At 44.3% G+C, this 21,857-nt stretch overlaps 1 protein-coding gene across 1 annotated transcript in view; it reads left to right on the forward strand.

Annotated features, from left to right (window-relative positions):
- Positions 1-21,857, forward strand: part of ATP2A3 (ATPase sarcoplasmic/endoplasmic reticulum Ca2+ transporting 3) — a 302,766-nt gene that overhangs the window by 126,605 nt on the left and 154,304 nt on the right. The window contains exons 4-5 of the mRNA XM_075336373.1: positions 3,401-3,505; positions 10,188-10,326. Of these exons, the coding sequence (XP_075192488.1) occupies positions 3,401-3,505; positions 10,188-10,326 (244 nt within the window). The remainder of the gene's footprint in view (positions 1-3,400; positions 3,506-10,187; positions 10,327-21,857) is intronic.

Here is a 21,857-nt window from a genome sequence, read left to right on the forward strand (position 1 = left end):
AGGTGACAAACTGCAGTGTGCACGCATTTTTTTTATTTTTTTTTTTGTGATAACCTTTCTGCAGTCCTTCCTCAGCAAAACCTAACATTTTCTGCAGCAAAACATGCAGCAAAACCGTGACAAACCCGCTGTAAAAACCGCAGCGTGCGCACAGGGCCTTATACTTGCGGATATATTAACTGTGTGCAGAATTATTAGGCAAGTTGTATTTTAGAGGATTTTTTTATTATTGTTAAACAACTATGTTTTCAATCAACCCAAAAGACTCAAATATCAAAGCTTAATACTTTTGGAAGTTAGAGTGGGTTTTTTTTTTTTTTAGATTTGGCTATCTTAGGAGGATATGTGTTTGTGCAGGTAACTTACTATGCAGAATTATTAGGCAACTTATTACTGTGTAGAATTATTAGGCAACTTAATAAAAAAACAAATCCATGGTATGGACCCGTGAAAGCACCCCCTGTGATGCGAAACGGTACCGTCGTCCTTGTACTCCGCTCCCCCTGCACCCTCATGTCTGTTTCACCTGTCTGCAAGAAAAAAATAAAGCAAGATTTGTTTGACAACCGCAGAGTGCTGACATTTTCTCTTTGTGGCAAAAGAAGTATTTATCCTGGCACTTTGGCAACAGGCCCACGGTCAGTTACTTCATCCTATGCACTCAGCTGTTTTTTTTCTGCAGCAAGTCCATGTGAGTATTAGCAGCGGAGGCTGCCTCTCAGAACACCCACGTGGCTGGCTCTAAACAGAACAGAGCCGAAAAGGACTTTGCTACAACAGCCTTACAGAGCGGTAAGCGGTGCAGTGCACCTTTTTTTTCCTTTCCATTTCACTAAAGTTAATAAAAAAAAAAATATATTTCCATCTCACTTATTTATTTTCCCCAGGTAAACCCAATATAACTGCACAAAATTTAGAAATAAACATTTCAGACATGCAAAAACAAACCCCAAAAAATTAGTGACCAATATAGCCCCCTTTCTTTATGACCCTCAACAGCCTACCATCCATAGATTGTCAGTTGCTTGATTTGTTTATGATCAACATTGCGTGCAGCAGCCACCACAGCCTCCCAGATATTGTTCCGAGAGGTGTACTGTTTTCCCTAGCTGTAGATCTTGCATTTTATGAGGGATCACCGGTTCTCTATGAGGTTCAGATCAGGTGAACAAGGGGGCCATGTCATTGTTTTCATCTTTTTAGATCTTTACTGGTCAGCCACGCTGTGGAGTAGTTGGATGCATGTGATGGAGCATTGTCCTGCATGAAAACCATGTTTTTCTTGATCGATACCAACTTCTTCCTGTACCACTGCTTGAAGAAGTTATCTTCCAGAAACTGGCAGTAGGTCTGGGAGTTGAGCTTCACTCCATCCTCAACCCGAAAAGGTCCCACAAGTTCATCTTTGATGATACCAGCCCATACCAGTACCCCACCTCCACCTTGCTGGTGTCTGAGTCTGAGTGGAGCTCTAAGCCCTTTACTGATCCAGCCTCTGTCCCATCCATCTGGCCCATCAAGAGTCACTCTCATTTAATCAGTCCATAAAACCTTTGAAAAATCAGTCTTAAGATATTTCTTGGCCCAGTCTTGATGTTTTATCTTATGTTTCTTATTCAAAGGTGGTCGTTTTTCAGCCTTCCTTACCTTGACCATGTCCCACAGTATGGCACAACTTGTTCTTTTTGATAATCCAGTAATGTTGCAGCTCTGAAATATGGCCAAACTGGTGGCAAATGGCATCTTGGCAGCTTCACGCTTGATTTTCCGCAATTCATGGGCAGTTATTTTGCACCTTTTTTGCCCAACACGCTTCTTGCGACCCTGTTTTCTATTTGCCATGAAATGCTTGATTGTTCGGTGATCACGCTTCAAAAGTTTGGCAATTTCAAGACTGCTGCATCCCTCTGCAAGACATCTCACAATTTTGGACTTTTCAGAGCCCGTCAAATATCTCTTCTGACCCATTTTGCCAAAGGAAAGGAAGTTGCCTAATAATTAAGCACACCTTATATAGGGTGTTGATGTCATTACACCACACCCCTCCTCATTACAGAGATGCACATCACCTGATTTACTTCATTGGTAGTTGGCTCTCAGCCTATACAGCTTGGAGTAGGAAAACATGTATAAAAAGTATCATGTGATCAAAATACTCATTTGCCTAATAAGTCTGCACCCAGTGTAGAATTGGGTGTTTTGGTGGGTGCTTGGATTGTTCAGTAACCCACCTACTCAAAAATGTAACAGTTAATAGAAAAAAAAGAGCTCTTTGGATTTGGCTGCAATTTTAACTTCTATTTTGCTAGAAAATTTATTTTCCTCTTTAATTTTGTAGAAGGGAATTGGTTTTAAAGAGATATTGCCTTTTTTGTAAAATGATATCACTGTCTAGGATATACCAAGGCTTTATTATTGGCAGGGGACTTGGCCTTTTTAGGACTCTCCAATAATCCAGAGAATGAGGGGGTGTTGTAGTTATAACATGGGCAATCCTTTTACAAAGTAATTAGGAGCAGAAAGTAATTATGTCAGTTGCTCAGACATTTGTAGTAGCAATCTGGAGAGTTGTATCAAGTGAAAATGATTTAACATACTGTATATATCCATGTAAAAATATTTAAAGGCAACCTTCAAAGTCTGAATGCTATTTACCTGCCATAACAGGTGTATCTGCAGGTTAATGGCATTATCAAGGTACCTGGTTACAGAACTGAAAGTGCAGCACCCAGGAGAAAATTAACCTTATTTCTCTCAGGAGCTGCTGGATTTCAACCATGCAGGTGCGCCTGGAGCAGTTAAACTTCCCGCTCACTGCACAGTCTGTATGCACGCCCCGGCAGTGACTGACAGCCATCTCTGAACTGATGCACTGCACTGTTATTGTTTTAAATATAGGAATGCAAACATACAAAAAAAAGTGTGGTCTTCTCAACAAGTAAAGATTTCTAGCACATGGAATTTCAAACATTGCGGCATACAAGCTGTCCCTTTTCTTGTAAACGGTATGTTAAAAAGCGGTGCTTTTTTAGTAGGGGCTAAAAATAAAGAAATTTATTTTATATTTGTCATTTTAAACACACACAAAAAAAGCAGCAAAATATGCTCCAGTATTGGTGTTTAGTATACTGGATGGATGAAGAAAGTAATGAGTGGGCCTACTGTGGCTTGATCTCCAAAGGGGCTTTGTATACCTGGTGATAGTCTGTACATCTCCAAAATTTTGCCAATTGACTCCCATTGCAAACTGAATAAATAGCCAATATGTATACTAAATATTATAGCATAATATTGGTATAGTTTGTGCTGCCATATGACTTCTATTCCTTCTACAGATTAACCAAAGTAAATGTGCCTTGTTTAATAGTAATAACTTTGTTTTCTGTGTCCTTACTTTCAGATCCTGGCATGGTTTGAGGAAGGAGAAGAAACAACAACTGCATTTGTGGAGCCTATAGTTATTATTATGATTCTAATAGTAAATGCTTTTGTTGGAGTATGGCAGGTATGTGTTCATGCTTTCAGGTGTAATGCTGTGGACAAAAATAAGCGCAACGGGATCTTACACAACAAAAAGAGGGATCATGCCAAGAGCAAACCACTCACCTTGTAGGGTTGTGTAACCTCATAAGTGCCTTTTCATTACGACTTGCCACTACACCAAGGTAATCTGAATGAACCGGGTAAAGTTCCGGGATTGTTGCATCTAATAGATGCGACAATCCTGGGCGGCTGCAGGCTGCTATTTTTAGGTTGAGGGGGGCAATAGCCATGGGCCTCACCAGCCTAAAATACCAGCCCCCAGCTGTCAGCTTTATCATGGCTGAGTATTGGGCGGGGACCACACACTTTTTTTTTTGTTTTTTTTTCTTTATTTAACCCTTTCATGATTGGGCAATTTTTGTTTCGTTTTTTTTTTTTTGCGCTCCTTTCCGAGAGCCATAACTTTTTTTTTTTTTTTGTCATTCTTGCCATATAAGGGCTTATATTTTGTGGCACGGCTTGAACTTTTCAAGTACAATAGTGTACTGGAAAACGGCAAAAAAATTCCAAGTGCGGAAAAATTGCAAAAAAAAAGTGCGATTGGACAATTTTGTTTTGGGGGTATTTTATTCAGTGTTCACTATATGGTAAACTGATGTGTTGGTGTGATGCCTCAGGTCAGTACAAATTTGTAGATACCAAACATGTATAGAATTACCTTTATCTAAGAGGTGCACAAACTTTGCACCATTTTCCATGACCCATGGCAATACAAACAAATTATTAGTATTATTATTTATATTTTTTTATATAGATTTTCTAATTTTATTTCACCGCTAAAAAAAACCCAACTATACATGTTTGGTATCTGTTTATTACTAACCTGGAGACTCGTATTGCTTGGTCAGGTTTACCATAAAATGAATTCTGTAAATAACAAAACATACATACGCAAAATTGTACTTTTTCTTTGCTATTTTGCCACACTTGGAATTTTTTCTCACTTCCCAGCCATCAAATGATAGATAACATGTAGTGTGTATGCTGAGCAGGAGGTCTCTAGGAGGGTGAGGGTAGCAGAGGGTGGGTCCCGTGTAGTGAGCGCAGACTGCTCATAGCACCTAGTGCTACCGAGCAGCTGCAAGGAGAATAGAACTTTCCTCCCTTCAGCCAGTAAGATTCGCATATGGTTAAAACTGTATTACCTGCAGAATAGCACTATGGCTGCACGTACATGTTGCTGTTGTGTGTTGTTTTGTTTTTTTTTTGTTTTTTTTTTCTTTTCTTTCTTTTAATTTCAGTAAGTTTTCCTTTAAATTTAAATGTGCTTTTTACAATTCAAAGTTGTGTATTTGACTAAATGGTAAAAAATATTCTGACTTACCAAACAGTTATATGTGTATATATTGCTCAGCAAGAAATATATTCAGTCAGGATAAATGTGTGTTTTTCCTGTGCAAAGAGATGAGTATTAGAAACTCTGGGTGGTTCATTGGTCTCCGCCAGGGGGATCTCCATGGCGAAATCCACTGGAAAGTTCTTCTTGGCACACCACAGACATACAACATACTGGCAATTTTAAAGCCAAAAATGGATTTTCTTAAATAAAATGTAGAATGGGAAAACGTTCCAAGTGACTTTAAATATATCACGTTCTCTTTTAAAAATACTAGCGGAACAGTAGAAGGGATATGAGCTTCATGTGCGGAGGAAAGTCTTTGCAAAAACATCTGTCGCAAAAAGTGGTCGCCTAGTCATAATGTATTTAGCTTCTGTGAAAGTATTTCCTAAATTAAAGAACTCCCTGTTTACCTGCCAGGAAAACTAGGGGACATATTTGGCGTTATGATTGGCATACATCAATAGACATTATTTTTTATGTTGGTTATTTAAAGTTGACAAAACTCTTCCCACCCACAAACTGTGTTCTGACATCTTTGCGGTCACCTGCTTGTAACAGCGATAACTCTCGAATACCCTTTCCCCTTATGGTATTTGTTCCTGTTCCTAAATTTGTCATTGCTGTTTTTGTCCCCATTGGTTCTTTTCTGTACAGTTTGTCTACATGTATTTTGCACCTATTTTCCTCCTTGTGTTGTGATGTTTGGTGAGACATTTGTAAGTGGTCACACTGCCAAATCCTAATTAGGCTACATGCGCACGCTGCGTTTTTTGTCGCGGTTTTTGACGCGTTTTTGGTGCAGTTTTGTTGTCAGAACTTTCTGACATCTGACTTCCCAGCAAAGTCTGAGAAGTCAGATTTGCTATGCGCACATTGCAGTTTTTTTGTCAGCGGTTTTTTTTGTCAAAAGTTTGTGACAAAAAAAGATGCAGCATGTTCATTCTTTCTTGCGTTTTTGTTAACATTTGTCACCCATTGAAATCAATGAGGGCATCAAAAACGCAAGGAAAAATGCATGTTATCAAATTGGTGCATTTGGCATGCATTTTGCATGCGTTTTACCTGCGGTTTTGTCAAGAAAAACGCAGCTTACCAACTTAGTTTCAGAATGACCAAATCAATGCTGGAGTGATTTTTGACATGCTGATGTCCGTGGGTCTGTGTCTGTGCTGTGTCAGTGTTGTCAGTGTCTGTGCTGTGTCAGTGTGGTGCCCGCGCCCGTGTCTGTCTCTCTTGCGCTCTTTCTCCCCAAGCAGTACATACTCACCGATCACCGTCTGTCACGCTGCTCCCCCGCCTCTCACCTTCTTCCTGACCCGTTCATTAGCCTCATACATAGAGTCCTCCCCCGTCTGTGATTGGTTGCAGTCAGATGAGCCCCCAAGCTAAGTGACAGCTGTCTGACTTAAACCAATCACAGCCGCCAGTGGGCGTGTCTAAATCGTACAGAACTGAAGAGTCACTTTATCAGCGGTGGAGTCCTCCAGCTGTCACAGCAAACCACCCGAGTGACTGAAGTGAGCAGCGCGATCGGCGGTGCCGTCACTCAGAAGTTTGCTGTCACAGCTCAAGTCCTCCACCTCTGATAGAGCGACTCTCTTCAGTGCTGTACGATTTAGACACGCCCACCCTCTAGATCCTCTAGAAGACATCTGTTTGGGTCCTCTAAGGGCTTAATGCCATCATTGAGGGCACTATGATGAGTCTTGGCCAGTGGCATTCATGAATAGGGAGGGATTGATAAAAGTAGTTTTAATCAAAGGAACTGGGGATTAGTAACTGTAAGTAAGGAACCTTCTGCGATACAGACCAATTTAGGGCTCCCTTGAGACAAGCCAGTGAGCTGGTGTCAGAGAATTTAGAAGCCTGTATAGTGCAGTGGGCTGGAGTACAGCCACCATGAGACTAGCTGGTGGGCTAGTGTCAGAATTTAGAAGCCTGTATAGTGCAGCGGGCTGGAGTACAGCCACCATGAGACTAGCTGGTGTCAGAATTTAGAAGCCTGTATAGTGCAGCGGGCTGGAGTACAGCCACCATGAGACTGGCTGGTGTCAGAATTTAGAAGCCTGTATAGTGCAGTGGGCTGGAGTACAGCCACCATGAGACTGGCTGGTGTCAGAATTTAGAAGCCTGTATAGTGCAGTGGGCTGGAGTACAGCCACCATGAGACTAGCTGGTGTCAGAATTTAGAAGCCTGTATAGTGCAGCGGGCTGGAGTACAGCCACCATGAGACTAGCTGGTGTCAGAATTTAGAAGCCTGTATAGTGCAGCGGGCTGGAATACAGTCACCATGAGACTAGCTGGTGTCAGAATTTAGAAGCCTGTATAGTGCAGTGGGCTGGAGTACAGCCACCATGAGACTAGCTGGTGTCAGAATTTAGAAGCCTGTATAGTGCAGTGGGCTGGAGTACAGTCACCATGAGACTAGCTGGTGTCAGAATTTAGAAGCCTGTATAGGGCAGTGGGCTGGAGTACAGCCACCATGAGACTAGCTGGTGGGCTGGTGACAGATGAGGGACTGTGAAGCTCAATCTAATGAAATGTGGACTATGTGTAAACCTGCCCAGCTGGAGTTTAGAGGACTGTGCGAGATCTGCACTAGCCCTAATGGACATGCCTCTGGGTGAGGGCACTGGTGGGGAAAATGTGCCAAAGAGGGGCAGGCTTTGGTAAGTGAGTTTATTTTATTTTTGGCTATGTTCAGACAGAGCATCTTTTGCTGCGTTTTTGGTGGGTTTTTTTTAGTTCACAAAGATGCACCTACATGCATGCATTTTTTTCCCTCCAGCAAAGTCTGAGATTTCTATTTTGCTGTCCACACTGGGCATCTTTTTTTGGCTGCGTTTTTGAAGATTCAGCCAAAATGCAGCATGTTGATTCTTGTTTGCGTTTTTCCAGTGTTTTTGAGCTTTCTAGTCAATAGATTTGACTTAAAAAAAAAAACCCATTGGGCAAAATGCGGTAAAAACGCGTTGTGGCTAAGAACGTTACATCTTTGTGATCAAGAAAGGATGCGGTGTGTGAACATAGCCTTATTCCTGTATGACAAGTGGAAGCCTCAGCAGTGCAGTGTTTGCCAAACCATAATGGTTCTATGTCAACACTTGTACAGTCATGGCCAAAAGTTTTGAGAATGCTACAAATATTAATTTTTACAAAGTCTACTGCTTAAGTTTTTCTAATGGCAATTTGCATATACTCCAGAATGTCATAAAGAGTGATCAGCTTAACAGCAATTACTTGCAAAGTCAATATTGGCTAAGAAAATGAACTTTAACCCCCAAAATACATTTCAACATCATTGCATTCCTGCCTTAAAAGGAGCAGCTAACATTGTTTTAGTGACTGTTCCATTAACACAGGTGTGGATGTTGATGAGGACAGGGCTGGCGATCAATCAGTCATGATTAAGTAAGAATGACACCACTGGACACTTAAAAAAGGAGGCTGTTGCTTGGCATCATTGTTTCTCTTCAGTTAACCATGGTTATCTCTAAAGAAACAGGTGCAGCCATCATTGCTCTGCACAAAAATGGCCTAACAGGGAAGAGTATCGCAGTTACAAAGATTGCACCCTAGTCAACAATCTATCGCATCATCATGAACCTCAAGGAGAGAGTTTCCATTGTTGCCAAAAAGGCTTCAGGGCGCCCAAGAAGGACCAGCAAACGCCAAGACCGTATTTTAAAACTGTTTCAGCTGCGGGATCGGACTACCAGCAGTGCCGGGCTAGTTCAGCAATGGCAGCAGGCTGGTGTGAGTGCTTCTGCACGCACTGTGAGGCGGAGACTGCTTGAACAAGGCCTGGTTTCAAGGAGGGCAGCAAAGAAGCCACTTCTCTCCAGAAAAAAAATCAGGGACTGACTGATATTCTGCAAAAGGTACAGGGAGTGGACTGCTGAGGACTGGGGTAAAGTCATTTTCACAGATGAAACCCCTTTTCGATTGTTTGGGACATCTGGAAAACAGCTTATTAGGAGAAGAAGAGGTGAGCGCTACCACCAGTCTTGTCTCATGCCAACTGTTAAGCATCCTGAAACGATTCATGTGTGGGGTTGCTTCTCATCCAAGGGAATCGGCTCACTCAGTGTTGCCTAAAAACACAGCCATGAATAAAGAATGGTGCCAGAATGTCCTCCAAGAGCAACTTCTCCCAACTGTCCAAGAGCAGTTTGGCGCCCAACAATGCCTTTTCCAGCATGATGGAGCACCTTGCCATAAAGCAAAGGTGATCACTAAATGGCTCATGGAACAAAACAGATTTTGGGTCCATGGCCTGGAAACTCCCCAGATCTTAATCCTATTGAGAACTTGTGCACAATCATCAAGAGACGGGTGGACAAACAAAAACCAACAAATTTTGGCAAAATGCAAGCATTGCTTCTGCAAGAATGGACAGCTATCAGTCAGGATTTGGTCCAGAAGTTGATTGAGAGCATGCCAGGAGAATTGCAGAGGTCCTGAAGAAGGGGCAACACTGCAAATATTGACTTGCTGCATTAACTCATTCTAACTGTCAATATAACCTTTTGGTACTCATAATATGATTGCAATTATATTTCTGTATGTGATTGTAAACATCAGACAAACACAATTAAAAACCAGAGGGCAACAGATCATGTGAAAATATCATTTTGGTGTCATTCTCAAAACGTTTGGCCATGACTGTACTGTTGCAAGCCATGGTGATTCTTTATAAAACAAAACAATACAGTACCTCTCTTAACTAGATCTGTATTTGGCGGCTTCTGTTGCATAATGTATTAACATGTGCAGAACTTCTTCTTTTTTTTTTTTTTTCCCCTGTACATTCTGCTGTGGGTTTCTCTCTGCAGAACATGACTGGCTTTTCTTTGTGTGGTGGATCTGTGCAGTAATTGTGCTGGGCTAGCTTGGCAGCTGATCCACTTGAGGTTCAGTTACCATAGTTGTCCCATTGATCATCAGAATATTAATAGGCGCATACATACTGTTGCCATTTTTGTTTTCTTTTAACAAATTGTGTTCATACTCTTGTTAATTGCTGCCTTTTTGTTTTTGCCATTTTTACAGTCTTTTCAACAATAGAAATTGATGTTAATGATGTAAAGGTATTTAGTCTGTGCCACAGGTAGTTTTATGCCAAGAAGCTACATAATTAATGTTTAGTGACGACTTTATAGATTGGAAGTCCGTGAGGGCATGGTCCTTTACCAGTCTGTCAGTTTTCTTTATTTTATTTTTTGTGTGTTATGGCTGTACAGCACTTTGGAATTAAGGGGTATAAAAATGTTATATTCAAATCACCATTGTTGCTTGCAGGAAAGAAATGCAGAGAGTGCGATTGAAGCTCTGAAGGAATATGAACCAGAGATGGGCAAAGTAATCCGCGCAGACCGGAATGGTGTGCAACGTATCCGAGCAAGAGACATTGTTCCCGGAGACATTGTAGAGGTGGCAGGTACAGGCCCAACAATCTTTTTATTTGGTTACCATAAGTATTTGTATGATCATTAGTAAATATACTGTACCTGAATGTTATTTATTGTTGTACTGTAGGAAGGGAGCTCCTGGATCAGAAATGTGACAATGCATCATTGTTATCTTTGCTATTATGATAGTGTTCTGTATTCTGCTCATTTCGTTGTGGGGACATTTATTGTAGGTAAAAAAAATACCACAATCCAGTAAGGAGATGGCTCCAATGTGTTCACTGATCAATATACTGCTGTTCTGTCACGCCTCATTACTGAGCATTTAATATACTATTACTATACTGCCGAGCTGGATGCTCTTGCTTGTGGAAAGTTGCAGAATACTTTTCCATAGGTTTTTTGTTTTTTTTCCCCTTTTCTTTCAGAAAACCATGGCACTGTCCACATGTGAATTTGCCAGTAGCACCCCTAAGGCTGTGTGCGCACATTGCGTTTTTTCATGCGTTTTGAGCTGCAGCATTATAATGCAAAAATGCATGTGTTTTTGTTTTCCAAGCAAAGTCTATGGGAAATTGGGCTTTCTTGTGCGCACAATGCTGTTAAAAACGCAGCGTTTTAGTTGCTTAAAATTTGTCAAAATCTTTGCGTTTGAAGAAGCAGCATGTCAATTGTTTTTGCCATTTTGGCTGCGATTTGCTATCATTGACTTCAATCAGAATGATCAAAACGCATCCTTAATAAAATTTCTAGCGTTTTACATGCTTTTTTTTTTTTTAATGCAGAACGCATGCATTTTTGACAAAACCGAAGCACGCGTTTTTGACATTAGTGAGGTCGTGATGTCTCCTTTCACACACATAATCTAACCCGACTATTAAAAAAAAATAGTTAAACTGTAATTTAACGGTATTTTATACATAAATATTAAATAACAATAATTTTATTAAAATTAGCCATTTTGTGTATGATTTTAAAGCATGTATTTTTTTTTTTTCAATTCTTAGCTTTATTTTATCATGACATTCGTTCAGAAATGCTAGAAACAAAAAGCATCAAAAACGCATGTCCAAAAAAATTAAAACGCGATAAAAACAGATACGTTTTTTTTTTTTTTTTTTTACCATGACCAAAGTAGACATTGGCAAATTCTGCCACAGGATGCGTTTACAACTGCAAGTAACTGAACGCAACGTGTGCACATGGCCTAACGGTGATCTGACCACACACAATAGCAAGCGCAGAATGAGAGCTTTGTTTTTGGAAATGGAAAAAATGTTTCAAAGCCACTAAAAATCAGTTTGCATAGCAGAATCTGTAAACAATAGTTTCTCATTGTAACCAGATTTAAAATGAAGCAAACCATATAGTGTTAAACCGACATCTCCACTCTGTGTATAAATTAACAATTACATAGTAAACGGACATGCCTGGTGTTAATGATGGAGTAGTTTACATACCGTACATTATTTGTGACTGTGTATTTTAGAATTTCATGCTTACAGTGGCCACAACTTTAAAAGCATTACATCACAAAACTAAACTTAATGGCGTAGATAACTTGTGTATGAGGTTAAGGAACACCTTTACGTCTCACTTTTGTTTCTGCAGGGAAGCCTAAGGCCTCACTCATGCTTCAGTGTTTTTGCATCAGGGTTTGTAAGTTCCACTCCTGGCTTTGGTATGTCGAGACACTATTATTGAAATACTGACATCTGTGTTTTGGAGACACTGTTGAAACACTGATTAAAAATACTGATGTGTGAATGAGGCCTTAAGCTGCTTTCACACTATGTTTTTTTAACGCAAAAACGGATCCAGTGCAAATGCGTTTTCATTTCAATGCATTTGCAATGGACTTGCGTCAACATGCGTTCGCGTGCGTTATAGTGAGGATCCAGAGAGTTGCAGTTTTTTAACTTTTTTTCAAAAACGCTACTTGTAGCGTTTTTGAGCTGTGTCCAAATACTGCAAATTGCTGAATCCTGACTATACTACATACAAACGTATGTGAACGCTGGCATGTTGATAGACAGGATCCTGCTTGCTCTACTGAGCATGCACAGAAACCAGCCTGGCGTGAGCAGTCTCTCTCCCCCTCCCTCTCTCCACCTCCCGAGAGCTATAGACGCTTGTAACCAAGGTAAACATCGGGTAACTTGCTTGGATACCCGATGTTTACCTTGGTTACGTGTGCAGGGAACCCAGCTCCTAGCAGCTGCAGACGCTCATAACCAAGGTAAATATCGGGTATCCAAGAAAGTTACCCGATGTTTACCTTGGTTACGAGCCTCCGCAGCTGTCAGATGTCAGCTCCCAGTCTTTCACGTTCAGTTCCCCTCACTCCTGATCACATGACTCCAATGCCCGCCCATAAACTTCAAGTGACAGGATCCTGCAAAATAACACATGCGTTTTTCTCTGCAAAAACAGGATCCGCTTTTGCAGCAAAAAAACGTTCATGACGCATGCTAAAAAAACGTAGTGTGAAAGCAGCCTTAGCGTGAATTCACAATCTTTCTATGACTGTTCCACATTTTGAGTGATGTTTGTCAAATTTTTGAATCTGGTGCAGAAACAACTAAATTTAAATAAATACCGTTACAGAACTTTCTGCAACAAACCCATAACGTTAACATACACTTATTCCTCTTCAGCTGTCTGGATGAAGACGTTAACCCATTACATTCTTGTTGGTCACAACCTCCACATCTTTAAAGGGAATTTGTCACCAGGTTTTTGCTCCCCCATTTGAGAGCAGCATAATGTAGACACAGAGACCCTGATTCCAGCAATATGTCACTTACTGGGCTGTGTGCTGTCATTTTGATGAAATCAATGTTTTCTCTGCTGCAGATCTAGTACATACAGAGCTCATGAATATGCTGGACTACCTGGCAGCACGTCAAGTAGTCCTGTAATGATGATCTACTGATGATTAATCAATGGTTTTTATCAAAACTACACTAAGCAGCCCAGTGAGTGAAACACTGCTAGAATCAGGATCTCTGCCCCTACATTATGATGATCTCAGATTAGGTGACAAAACCTGGTGACAAATTCCTTTTTAATAATTGGGTGATTTTTATTTTTTTTTTTTTCACTTTTGGTAACCCTCTAACTTCCTCTGGATGTCAGTTACGTCAAAAGGAAGGGACACTACAGCGGCTACAAATTGGTTGCCCAGATCACATGGCGTTATGGCCCAAGAGAGCCAATGCCAACACCCCTGAAATGGCATCTCCATCAGAAAGGAGTATAGGCATTATTAATTTACTTAGAGGAAACCGTGATAGAGAGGGAGTTATGAGTAGTGGACAAACCCTTTAATTAAAAAAAAAAAATGTAGACATTTCTTTAGACGGGTGAGGTTGTGTTTAATTGGTAGAATGACAAATTTTATATCTTCATGAAACGTTAAAGGAAACCCGTCATCAGAAATTTAGCTTGAAACCTAAGTTTCCCCCTCTGCAGCTCCTGGGCTGCATTCTAGCAAGGTTCCTGTACTTTTTGTGGCCCCTTTTAAACCAAATTAAATACTTTATAAACTTGTACCTTTTTGCTATGTAAAGTTTGTAAATCGTCCATGGGGGCGGGCTCTCTACTGACCGTTGCTGTTCCTCCAGCACATTGACGCCGTCCCCCCACGCTCCATTTCATCCATCAGGACGCCGCCCACTGCGCTTAAGGTTGCATCGCAAGTGCCCGCCCATAATCTCGTGGACGCGCTTTACCCCACTGCCTCCAGCGTTCTGCGCAAGCGCTCGCCGGCCAAATGACCTGACGTCACCTCCTTCCCATCTTACCCTGCAGCAGGGCAAGATGGGAAAGAGGTGACGTCGGGTCATCTGGCCAGCAAGCGCTTGCGCAGAACGCTGGAGGAAGAGGGGAAAGTGCGGTCACGAGGTTATGGGCGGCACTTGCTGATGACACTCACAGCGCCGCCCATAACCTCGTGCCTGCGCAAAACGTCACCAGCGGTCACACAGTGCACAGTCCCGCTACAGTGTAACCCCTCCCCTCTGCCTATACACCCTCTCGTGCATCACGGGCCCATCAGTTTTTATGCTTTGTGTTGAAGGAGGCACACATGCACACAAGCTCCACATTTTAGTCAGCAGCAGCTTCTGATTATATCGGATGGAAGAAAAGAGGGCCCCCCACAGGGCCCCCGGCATGCTCCCTTCTCACCCCACTGAGTCGGCGGTGTTGTTAAGGTTGAGGTACCCATTGCGGGTACAGAGGCTGGAGCCCACATGCCGTTTTCCTTCCCCATCCCTTAGAGGCTCTGGGAGAAGTGGGATCCTAACCGGTCACCATTCACTGGGACCGAGCTCCATCCGCAGCCCCTGGGGGAATCTGACAGACAGGAGGCTGAATATCATCAGGGACAGGGCCCTGCATCCATAAGGTACTCTGTGTCCCCTTAGGGACGGTGCATGCAGCGCCTGTGTTACAGACGCCGCAGCGGCTGCTGTGTGGTTTGTGAGCCGGGACTACCGCGCCGACCGCGCCTGTTGGCCGGCCGCGTTTTTAACTTTAGTCCCCGGCTTTTGCTGCCTAGTACCATATACTCCCGCCCCCGGGCCTGCCAGTCAGGGGTAAGGGCGGGACGGCCGACTGGACGTCGGCAGTGAGGGCTGGAGCATACTTTGGTATCCTCCTCCCCCTCACTGAGCACTGTGGGGCACCAGTTTCCCGCACTTTATTAGGCACTTCCACGGCTCCCTCCTCCCCTCAGAACGCTGGCAGCCATTGTTATAATCACTTCGGCCGGTGGAGGATTTCAGAATGAGCTCTGCAGCTCTGGGAGTCCCAGGCAGGGAATCTGGTGGACACACCACCGCTTGGGGCGGTTGGTAAGCCACACCACTTGTCAGGTGCTGGCCCCCCTTGGGTGCCGAAATATATATATATATATATATATAATTAAATATATATATATATATAATTAAATATATATATATATATATATATATATATATATATATATATATATATATATATATATATATATATATATATATATATATATATATATATATATATATATATATATATATATATATATATATATATATATATAATTAAATATATATAATATTGTATTCATTTTCTCTATTCGGCAGCATTATTTGCTTTTGGCTATATCTCAGGTGGTACCGCCGGTTTCCACTGCACAGATGGAAGGGACAGAGTTTACAATTTTGACTGAGAAACTCTGAGTCGCTTCACATTCCATGGCTCAGTCTATGGACAGATGGTCTGCTAAGATACTAGAAGCTTGGCAGTCCAGACCGGTAACACAGGGCCAGGGCACTGTGAGTTCATCGCCCCCAGGCCCCTCTCGGTCGGTACAGCAAAGGGCTCCTGGGGTGGCACCCAGATCCCACGGTGAGAACTCCGACACGGACCGCAGCCTCAGACAGGCTAAGCGGGCTTGCTGGGAACCTTCCCCGACTTCATCACGCGGTTCGGGGTCTCAGCATGAGGACTCTCTGGAGGATGAAGCGGAGGTCGCAGCTCAGGGCTCTGATCCTGACGTTGCTCTCAATCTGGATACACCTGAAGGGGACGCCATAGTAAATGACCTTATAACGTCCATCTACCAGGTGCTAGTCCTTCTCCCCCAACTCCACCTATAGAGGAGTCTGCTTCACAGTAGGAGAAACACCAGTTTAGGTTTCCCAAACGTACCCGGAGTGCGTTTTTCGATCACTCTAACTTCAGAGATGCTGTCCAGAAGCACAGAGCATTTCCGGACAAGCGCTTTACTAAGCGCCTTAATGACACACGTTACCCTTTCCCCCCTGACGTATTTAAGGGTTGGGCTCAGTGTCCCAAGGTGGATCCTCCAGTCTCTAGACTGGCGGCTAGATCCGTAGTATTAGTGGCAGATGGTTCATCGCTCAAGGATGCCACTGACAGGCAAATAGAGCTCATGATGAAATCCATCTATGAAGCCATAGGCGCGTCTTTTGCTCCGGCCTTCGCAGTCTTTTGGGCACTCCAAGCTATCTCAGCTTGTCTGTCTGAGACTAATGAGGTCGCACGTACCTCTGCCCCGCAGGTTGTGTCTTTGCCTTCTCAGGCGTCGGCTTTTTCGTCCTACGCCATGAACGCCGTCCTGGACTCTGCGAGCCGTACAGCGGTAGCATCCGCCAATTCGGTGGCAGTCCACAGGACCATGTGGCTACGCGAATGGAAGGCAGACTCTGCTTCCAAGAAGTTCTTAACCGGTTTGCCATTTTCTGGCGACCGTCTGTTTGGCGAGCAATTGGATGAAAAACCGATGGGTGAGAGACATTCCGTCTCACGGTTACAGGATAGAGCTCAGCTCTCGTCCTCCGACTCGTTTCTGCAGATGGAGTTGTGATCCCCGTTCCGCTTCAAGAACGTGGTCGCGGTCTTTACTCCAACTTGTTCGGGGTACCAAAAAAGGACGGATCATTCCGGTCCGTTCCGGGCCTCATTCTGCTCAACAGACACGTGAGAACTAGACGGTCTCGGATGGAATTTCTCCGCTCAGTCATCGCTTCGATGTCCCAGGGAGTCTTCCTAGCATCAATCGACATCAGGGATGCTTATCTCCATGTGCCGATTACACCAGAGCATCAACGCTTCCGGTGTTTCGCCTCCGGGTCGAACACTTTCAGCTCGTGACTTTGCCTTTCGGCCTGGCGACAGTCCCACGGGTCTTCACCAAGGTCATGGCATCAGTGGCGATGGGCCTGCACTCTCAGGGACACTCGGTGATCCCTTACTTAGACGATCTCCTAAGTCAAGGCACCCTCCCGGGTGGCATGTCAACACAGCCTGAACATTGCTCTGGAGACTCTCCAGAGGTTCGGGTGGATCATCAATTTCCCAAAGTAAAAATTGACACCGACCCAATCACTGACTTACCTCGGGATGGAGTTTCATTCTCCCTCAGAGATAGTGAAGCTACCGCTGGACAAACAGCGTTCGCTGCAGACAGGGGTGCACTTTCTCCTTCGGGCCCAGTCTCACCCCTTGAGGCGTCTCACGCGCTTCATAGGGAAGATGGTGGCAGCAATGGAGGCAGTTCCCTTTGCGCAGTTTCATCTGCGTCCACTCCAAGGGCACATTCTCCGCAAATGGGACAGGAAATCGACGTCCCTAGACAGGAACGTCTCTCTTTCACTGGCAGACAAAGCCTCTCTTCAGGGGTGGCTTCTTCCCACTTCTTGGTCGAAAGAAAAATCCTTCCTGCTCCCATCCTGGGCTATGGTCACGACGGACGAGAGTCTGTCAGGGTGGACAGCGGTCTTCCTCCACCACAGGGCTCAGGGAACCTGGACTCTGACAAAGTCCTCCCTTCAGATCAATGTTCTGGAGATAAGGGCAGTGTAGCTAGCCCTAAAGTCGTTCCAGCGGTGGCTGGACGGCAGGCAGATCCGGATACAGTCGGACGACGCCACGGCGGTCACGTACATCAACCACCAGCACAGAGCGCTGGCGGCGGACGCATCAGTTCAGGACTGGTCGCAATTTCGACTGCCTTATGTATTTCCTCCTCTGGCGCTGCTGCCCAGAGTGTTACTCAAGATCGGGTCCGACTGCCGCCGCGCCATCCTCGTCGCTCCAGACTGGCCGAGGAGGTCGTGATACCTGGATCTGTGGCACCTCACGGTGGGTCGACCGTGGGCGCTCCCGGACCGACCAGACTTGCTGTCCCAAGGGCCATTTTCCATGTGAATTCTGCGGTCTTCAACCTGACTGGGTGGCCATTGAGTCCTGGCTCTTAGCGTTCTCAGAGTTATCTCTATCACGCCTTTCGCAGAAGGTGGTCTTCCTAGTGGCAGGCACATCACTTCTGAGAGTGTCTGAGCTAGCAGCGCTGTCATGCAAAGCCCCCTTCCTGGTGTTTCGCCAGGATGAGGTGGTTCTGCGTCCGGTCCCGGAATGCCTACTTAAGGTGGTATCCCCCTTTTCTTCTCAATCAGGATATCTCCTTACCTTCTTTTGGCTCTCATCCAGTTCACAATTGTGAAAAGGATTGCACTTGTTAGATCTCGGGAGAGCACTCCGGCTCTTCTTTTCGCACACTGCGCCCCCGCGCCGTTCTGATGCGCTCTTTGTCCTTGTCACTGGCCAGAGTAAGGGGTCGCAGGCTTCCAAGTCAACCTTGGCTTGGTGGATCAAGGAACTGATCCTTGAAGCCTACCGTTCTTCTGGGCTTCCGATTCCTTTAGAGCTGAAAGCCCATTCTACCAGAGCCGCAGGGGCATCCTGGGCATTGCGTCACCAGGCTACGGCTCAGCAGGTGTGTCAGCACTACCTGGTCGAGTCTGCACACTTTCACGAAACACTATCAGGTTCATGCCTATGCTGTGGCAGATGCCAGCCTAGGTAGGCGAGTCCTTCAGGAGGCGGTTGCTCACCTGTAAGAGAGGGCCGTTTTTTCGGCTCTTTTTATCGAGGTATTCTTTTACCCACCCAGGGACTGCTTTTAGACATCCCAATTGTCTGGGTCTCCCAATGGAGCGACAAAGAAGAAGGGAATTTTGTTTACTTACCGTAAATTCCTTTTCTTCTAGCTCCTATTGGGAGACCCAGCACCCGCCCCTGTTCCCTTCGGGCTGTTTGTTCTTTTGTGTACACATGTTGTCCATGTTGAATTGTTCCTTTGGTTCATGGTCTTCAGTTCTCCGAACATCCTTCGGATTGAATTTACACACCGATGGCTACAGGTATTATCCTTCATGTTTTGGGCCCTTAATTCGTTTTTGATCTTGGTATTTTACCTCAGATACAGCCCATATGTATTATGACGGTTTTCCGTGGGTATGGTGAGATGCTGGCGCACTTACATCGCCATGTCTTTTTATGTACTATGATATAGACCACTTTGGCTTTATTTGCACCTTATATTTATAGTTTTTATTATAGGTGCCATATATATTATTCATGGTGATGTTCTATATTGCTTGCACCTGCTCCATATCCTGAGTTATTGTGCCATCTTGGGTGTTTTTCATGTTTCACACTAAGTGTTATTTATTTACATTCTGCTATTCATTATTCCTGTGTCAGCCCCCCTCTTATCATCATTTTAAACCTTTTTTGATGTTTTTATGATATTGTGACAATAAAATTTAATGATTTTATTACAATTGTGGTTTTTTGGCTATATTTTTTTGGTTCTAGGATTGAATTTACCTTAGACCAATTTATAAGTTCCTCCTTCCTGCTTTGGCACCAAAACTGATGGGCCCGTGATGCACGGGAGGGTGTATAGGCAGAGGGGAGGGGTTACACTTTTTAAAGTGTAATACTTTGTGTGGCCTCCGGAGGCAGTAGCTATACACCCAATTGTCTGGGTCTCCCAATAGGAGCTAGAAGAAAAGGAATTTACGGTAAGTAAACAAAATTCCCTTCTTTGCCTAGATCTTTCTATGGATATTTACTTTTTGCTGGCAGTTTTTTTGTTGTTGTTGTTTTTTTTGTTTGCTTACAGAAATATTAAATTAATAATGAAACAAATCTGTCCTAATTTATCTCAACTTCTCTTATTTTCTACTCCTAATCTCCAACGTCCACATCTTGTAGTGGGTTGCAGCTCTTTTTCACCTTCTCCACACTTACTAGTAATCACACAGTGACCCAATATATTGCCGCCGGTACCCTTTCTATAACATAATGGGCCATTGTTCTCACAATAAAGGTGTGTGTATGTGTGTATGTGTGTATGTGTGTGTGTGTATGTGTGTATGTATGTATGTAGCCGATTGTAACGCATCGGGTATTCTAGAATTTACGTATTGTGTAGTTAATGTATGATTTCTGATAGATAGATATTGTTGTGTGTAGTTACCAAGTGTTTGTGCAGGGTGCTGTAAATGTTCTGGGGGGGGTGTGTGTATATCTCTATCTCTATCTATCTCTCTCTCTCTCTATCTCTCTCTATCTCTCTCCATCTCTCTCTCTCTATCTCTCTCTATCTCTCTATCTCTATCTCTCTCTCTTCTCCCCCCCTCTCTCTCTATCTCTCTCTATCTCTCTCTCTCTCTCTAGCTCTCTCTCTATCTCTATCCTCTCTTCTCCCCCCCTCTCTCTCTCTCTCTCCTCTCTGCTCCCCTCTCTCTCTCTCTCTCTCTCTCTCCTCTCTTCTCCCCCCCTCTCTCTCTCTCTCTCCTCTCTTCTCCCCCTCTCTCTCTCTCTCTCTCTCTCTCTCTCCTCTCTTCTCCCCTCCTCTCTCTCTCTCTCTCTCTCTCTCTCTCTCTCTCTCTCTCCTCTCTTCTCCCCTCTCTCTCTCTCTCTCTCTCTCTCTCTCTCTCTCTCTCCTCTCTTCTCCCCTCTCTCTCTCTCTCTCTCTCTCTCTCTCCTCTCTTCTCCCCTCTCTCTCTCTCTCTCTCTCTCCTCTCTTCTCCTCTCTCTCTCTCTCTCTCTCTCTCTCTCTCTCTCTCCTCTCTTCTCCCCCCTCTCTCTCTCTCTCCTCTCTTCTCCCCCCCTCTCTCTCTCTCTCCTCTCTTCTCCCCCCCTCTCTCTCTCTCTCTCCTCTCTTCTCCCCTCTCTCTCTCTCTCTCTCTCTCTCTCTCTCTCCCCTCTCTTCTCCCCTCTCTCTCTCTCTCTCTCCTCTCTTCTCCTCTCTCTCTCTCCTCTCTTCTCCCCCCTCTCTCTCTCTCTCCTCTCTTCTCCCCCCTCTCTCTCTCCTCTCTCTCTCTCTCTCTCTCTCCTCTCTTCTCCCCCCCTCTCTCTCTCTCTCTCTCTCTCTCCTCTCTTCTCCCCTCTCTCTCTCTCTCTCTCTCTCTCTCTCCTCTCTTCTCCCCTCTCTCTCTCTCTCTCTCTCTCCTCTCTTCTCCCCTCTCTCTCTCTCTCTCTCTCTCTCTCTCTCTCTCTCTCCTCTCTTCTCCCCCTCTCTCTCTCTCTCTCTCTCTCTCTCTCTCTCTCTCCTCTCTTCTCCCCTCTCTCTCTCTCTCTCTCTCTCTCTCCTCTCTTCTCCCCTCTCTCTCTCTCTCTCTCTCTCTCTCCTCTCTTCTCCCTCTCTCTCTCTCTCTCTCCTCTCTTCTCCCCTCTCTCTCTCTCCTCTCTCTCTCCTCTCTTCTCCCCCCCTCTCTCTCTCTCTCTCTCCTCTCCTCTCTTCTCCCCCCCTCTCTCTCTCTCTCCTCTCCTCTCTTCTCCCCCCTCTCTCTCTCTCTCTCCTCTCTTCTCCCCCTCTCTCTCTCTCTCTCTCTCTCTCTCTCTCTCTCTCCTCTCTTCTCCCCCTCTCTCTCTCTCTCTCTCTCTCTCTCTCCCCCCCCCCCCCCCCCCCCCGCAGGTTTGATAAGATGCAAATAAGTTAGAGCCTGCAAACTTCAAACAAGAGCAGGATTTATTAACAGATGCATAAATCTTACAAACCAACAAGTTATGTTGCTCAGTTAAATTTTAATACATTTTCAACAGAAAAGTGTGGGTCAAGTATTATTCAACCCCTAGGTTTAATATTTTGTGGAATAACCCTTGTTTGCAATTACAGCTAATAATCGTCTTTTATAAGACCTGATCTGGCCGGCACAGGTCTCTGGAGTTATCTTGGCCCACTCCTCCATGCAGA

Source organism: Anomaloglossus baeobatrachus, chromosome 2 (genome assembly GCF_048569485.1).
Source record: "Anomaloglossus baeobatrachus isolate aAnoBae1 chromosome 2, aAnoBae1.hap1, whole genome shotgun sequence".
In the NCBI taxonomy this organism is placed as follows: Eukaryota; Metazoa; Chordata; class Amphibia; order Anura; family Aromobatidae; genus Anomaloglossus; species Anomaloglossus baeobatrachus.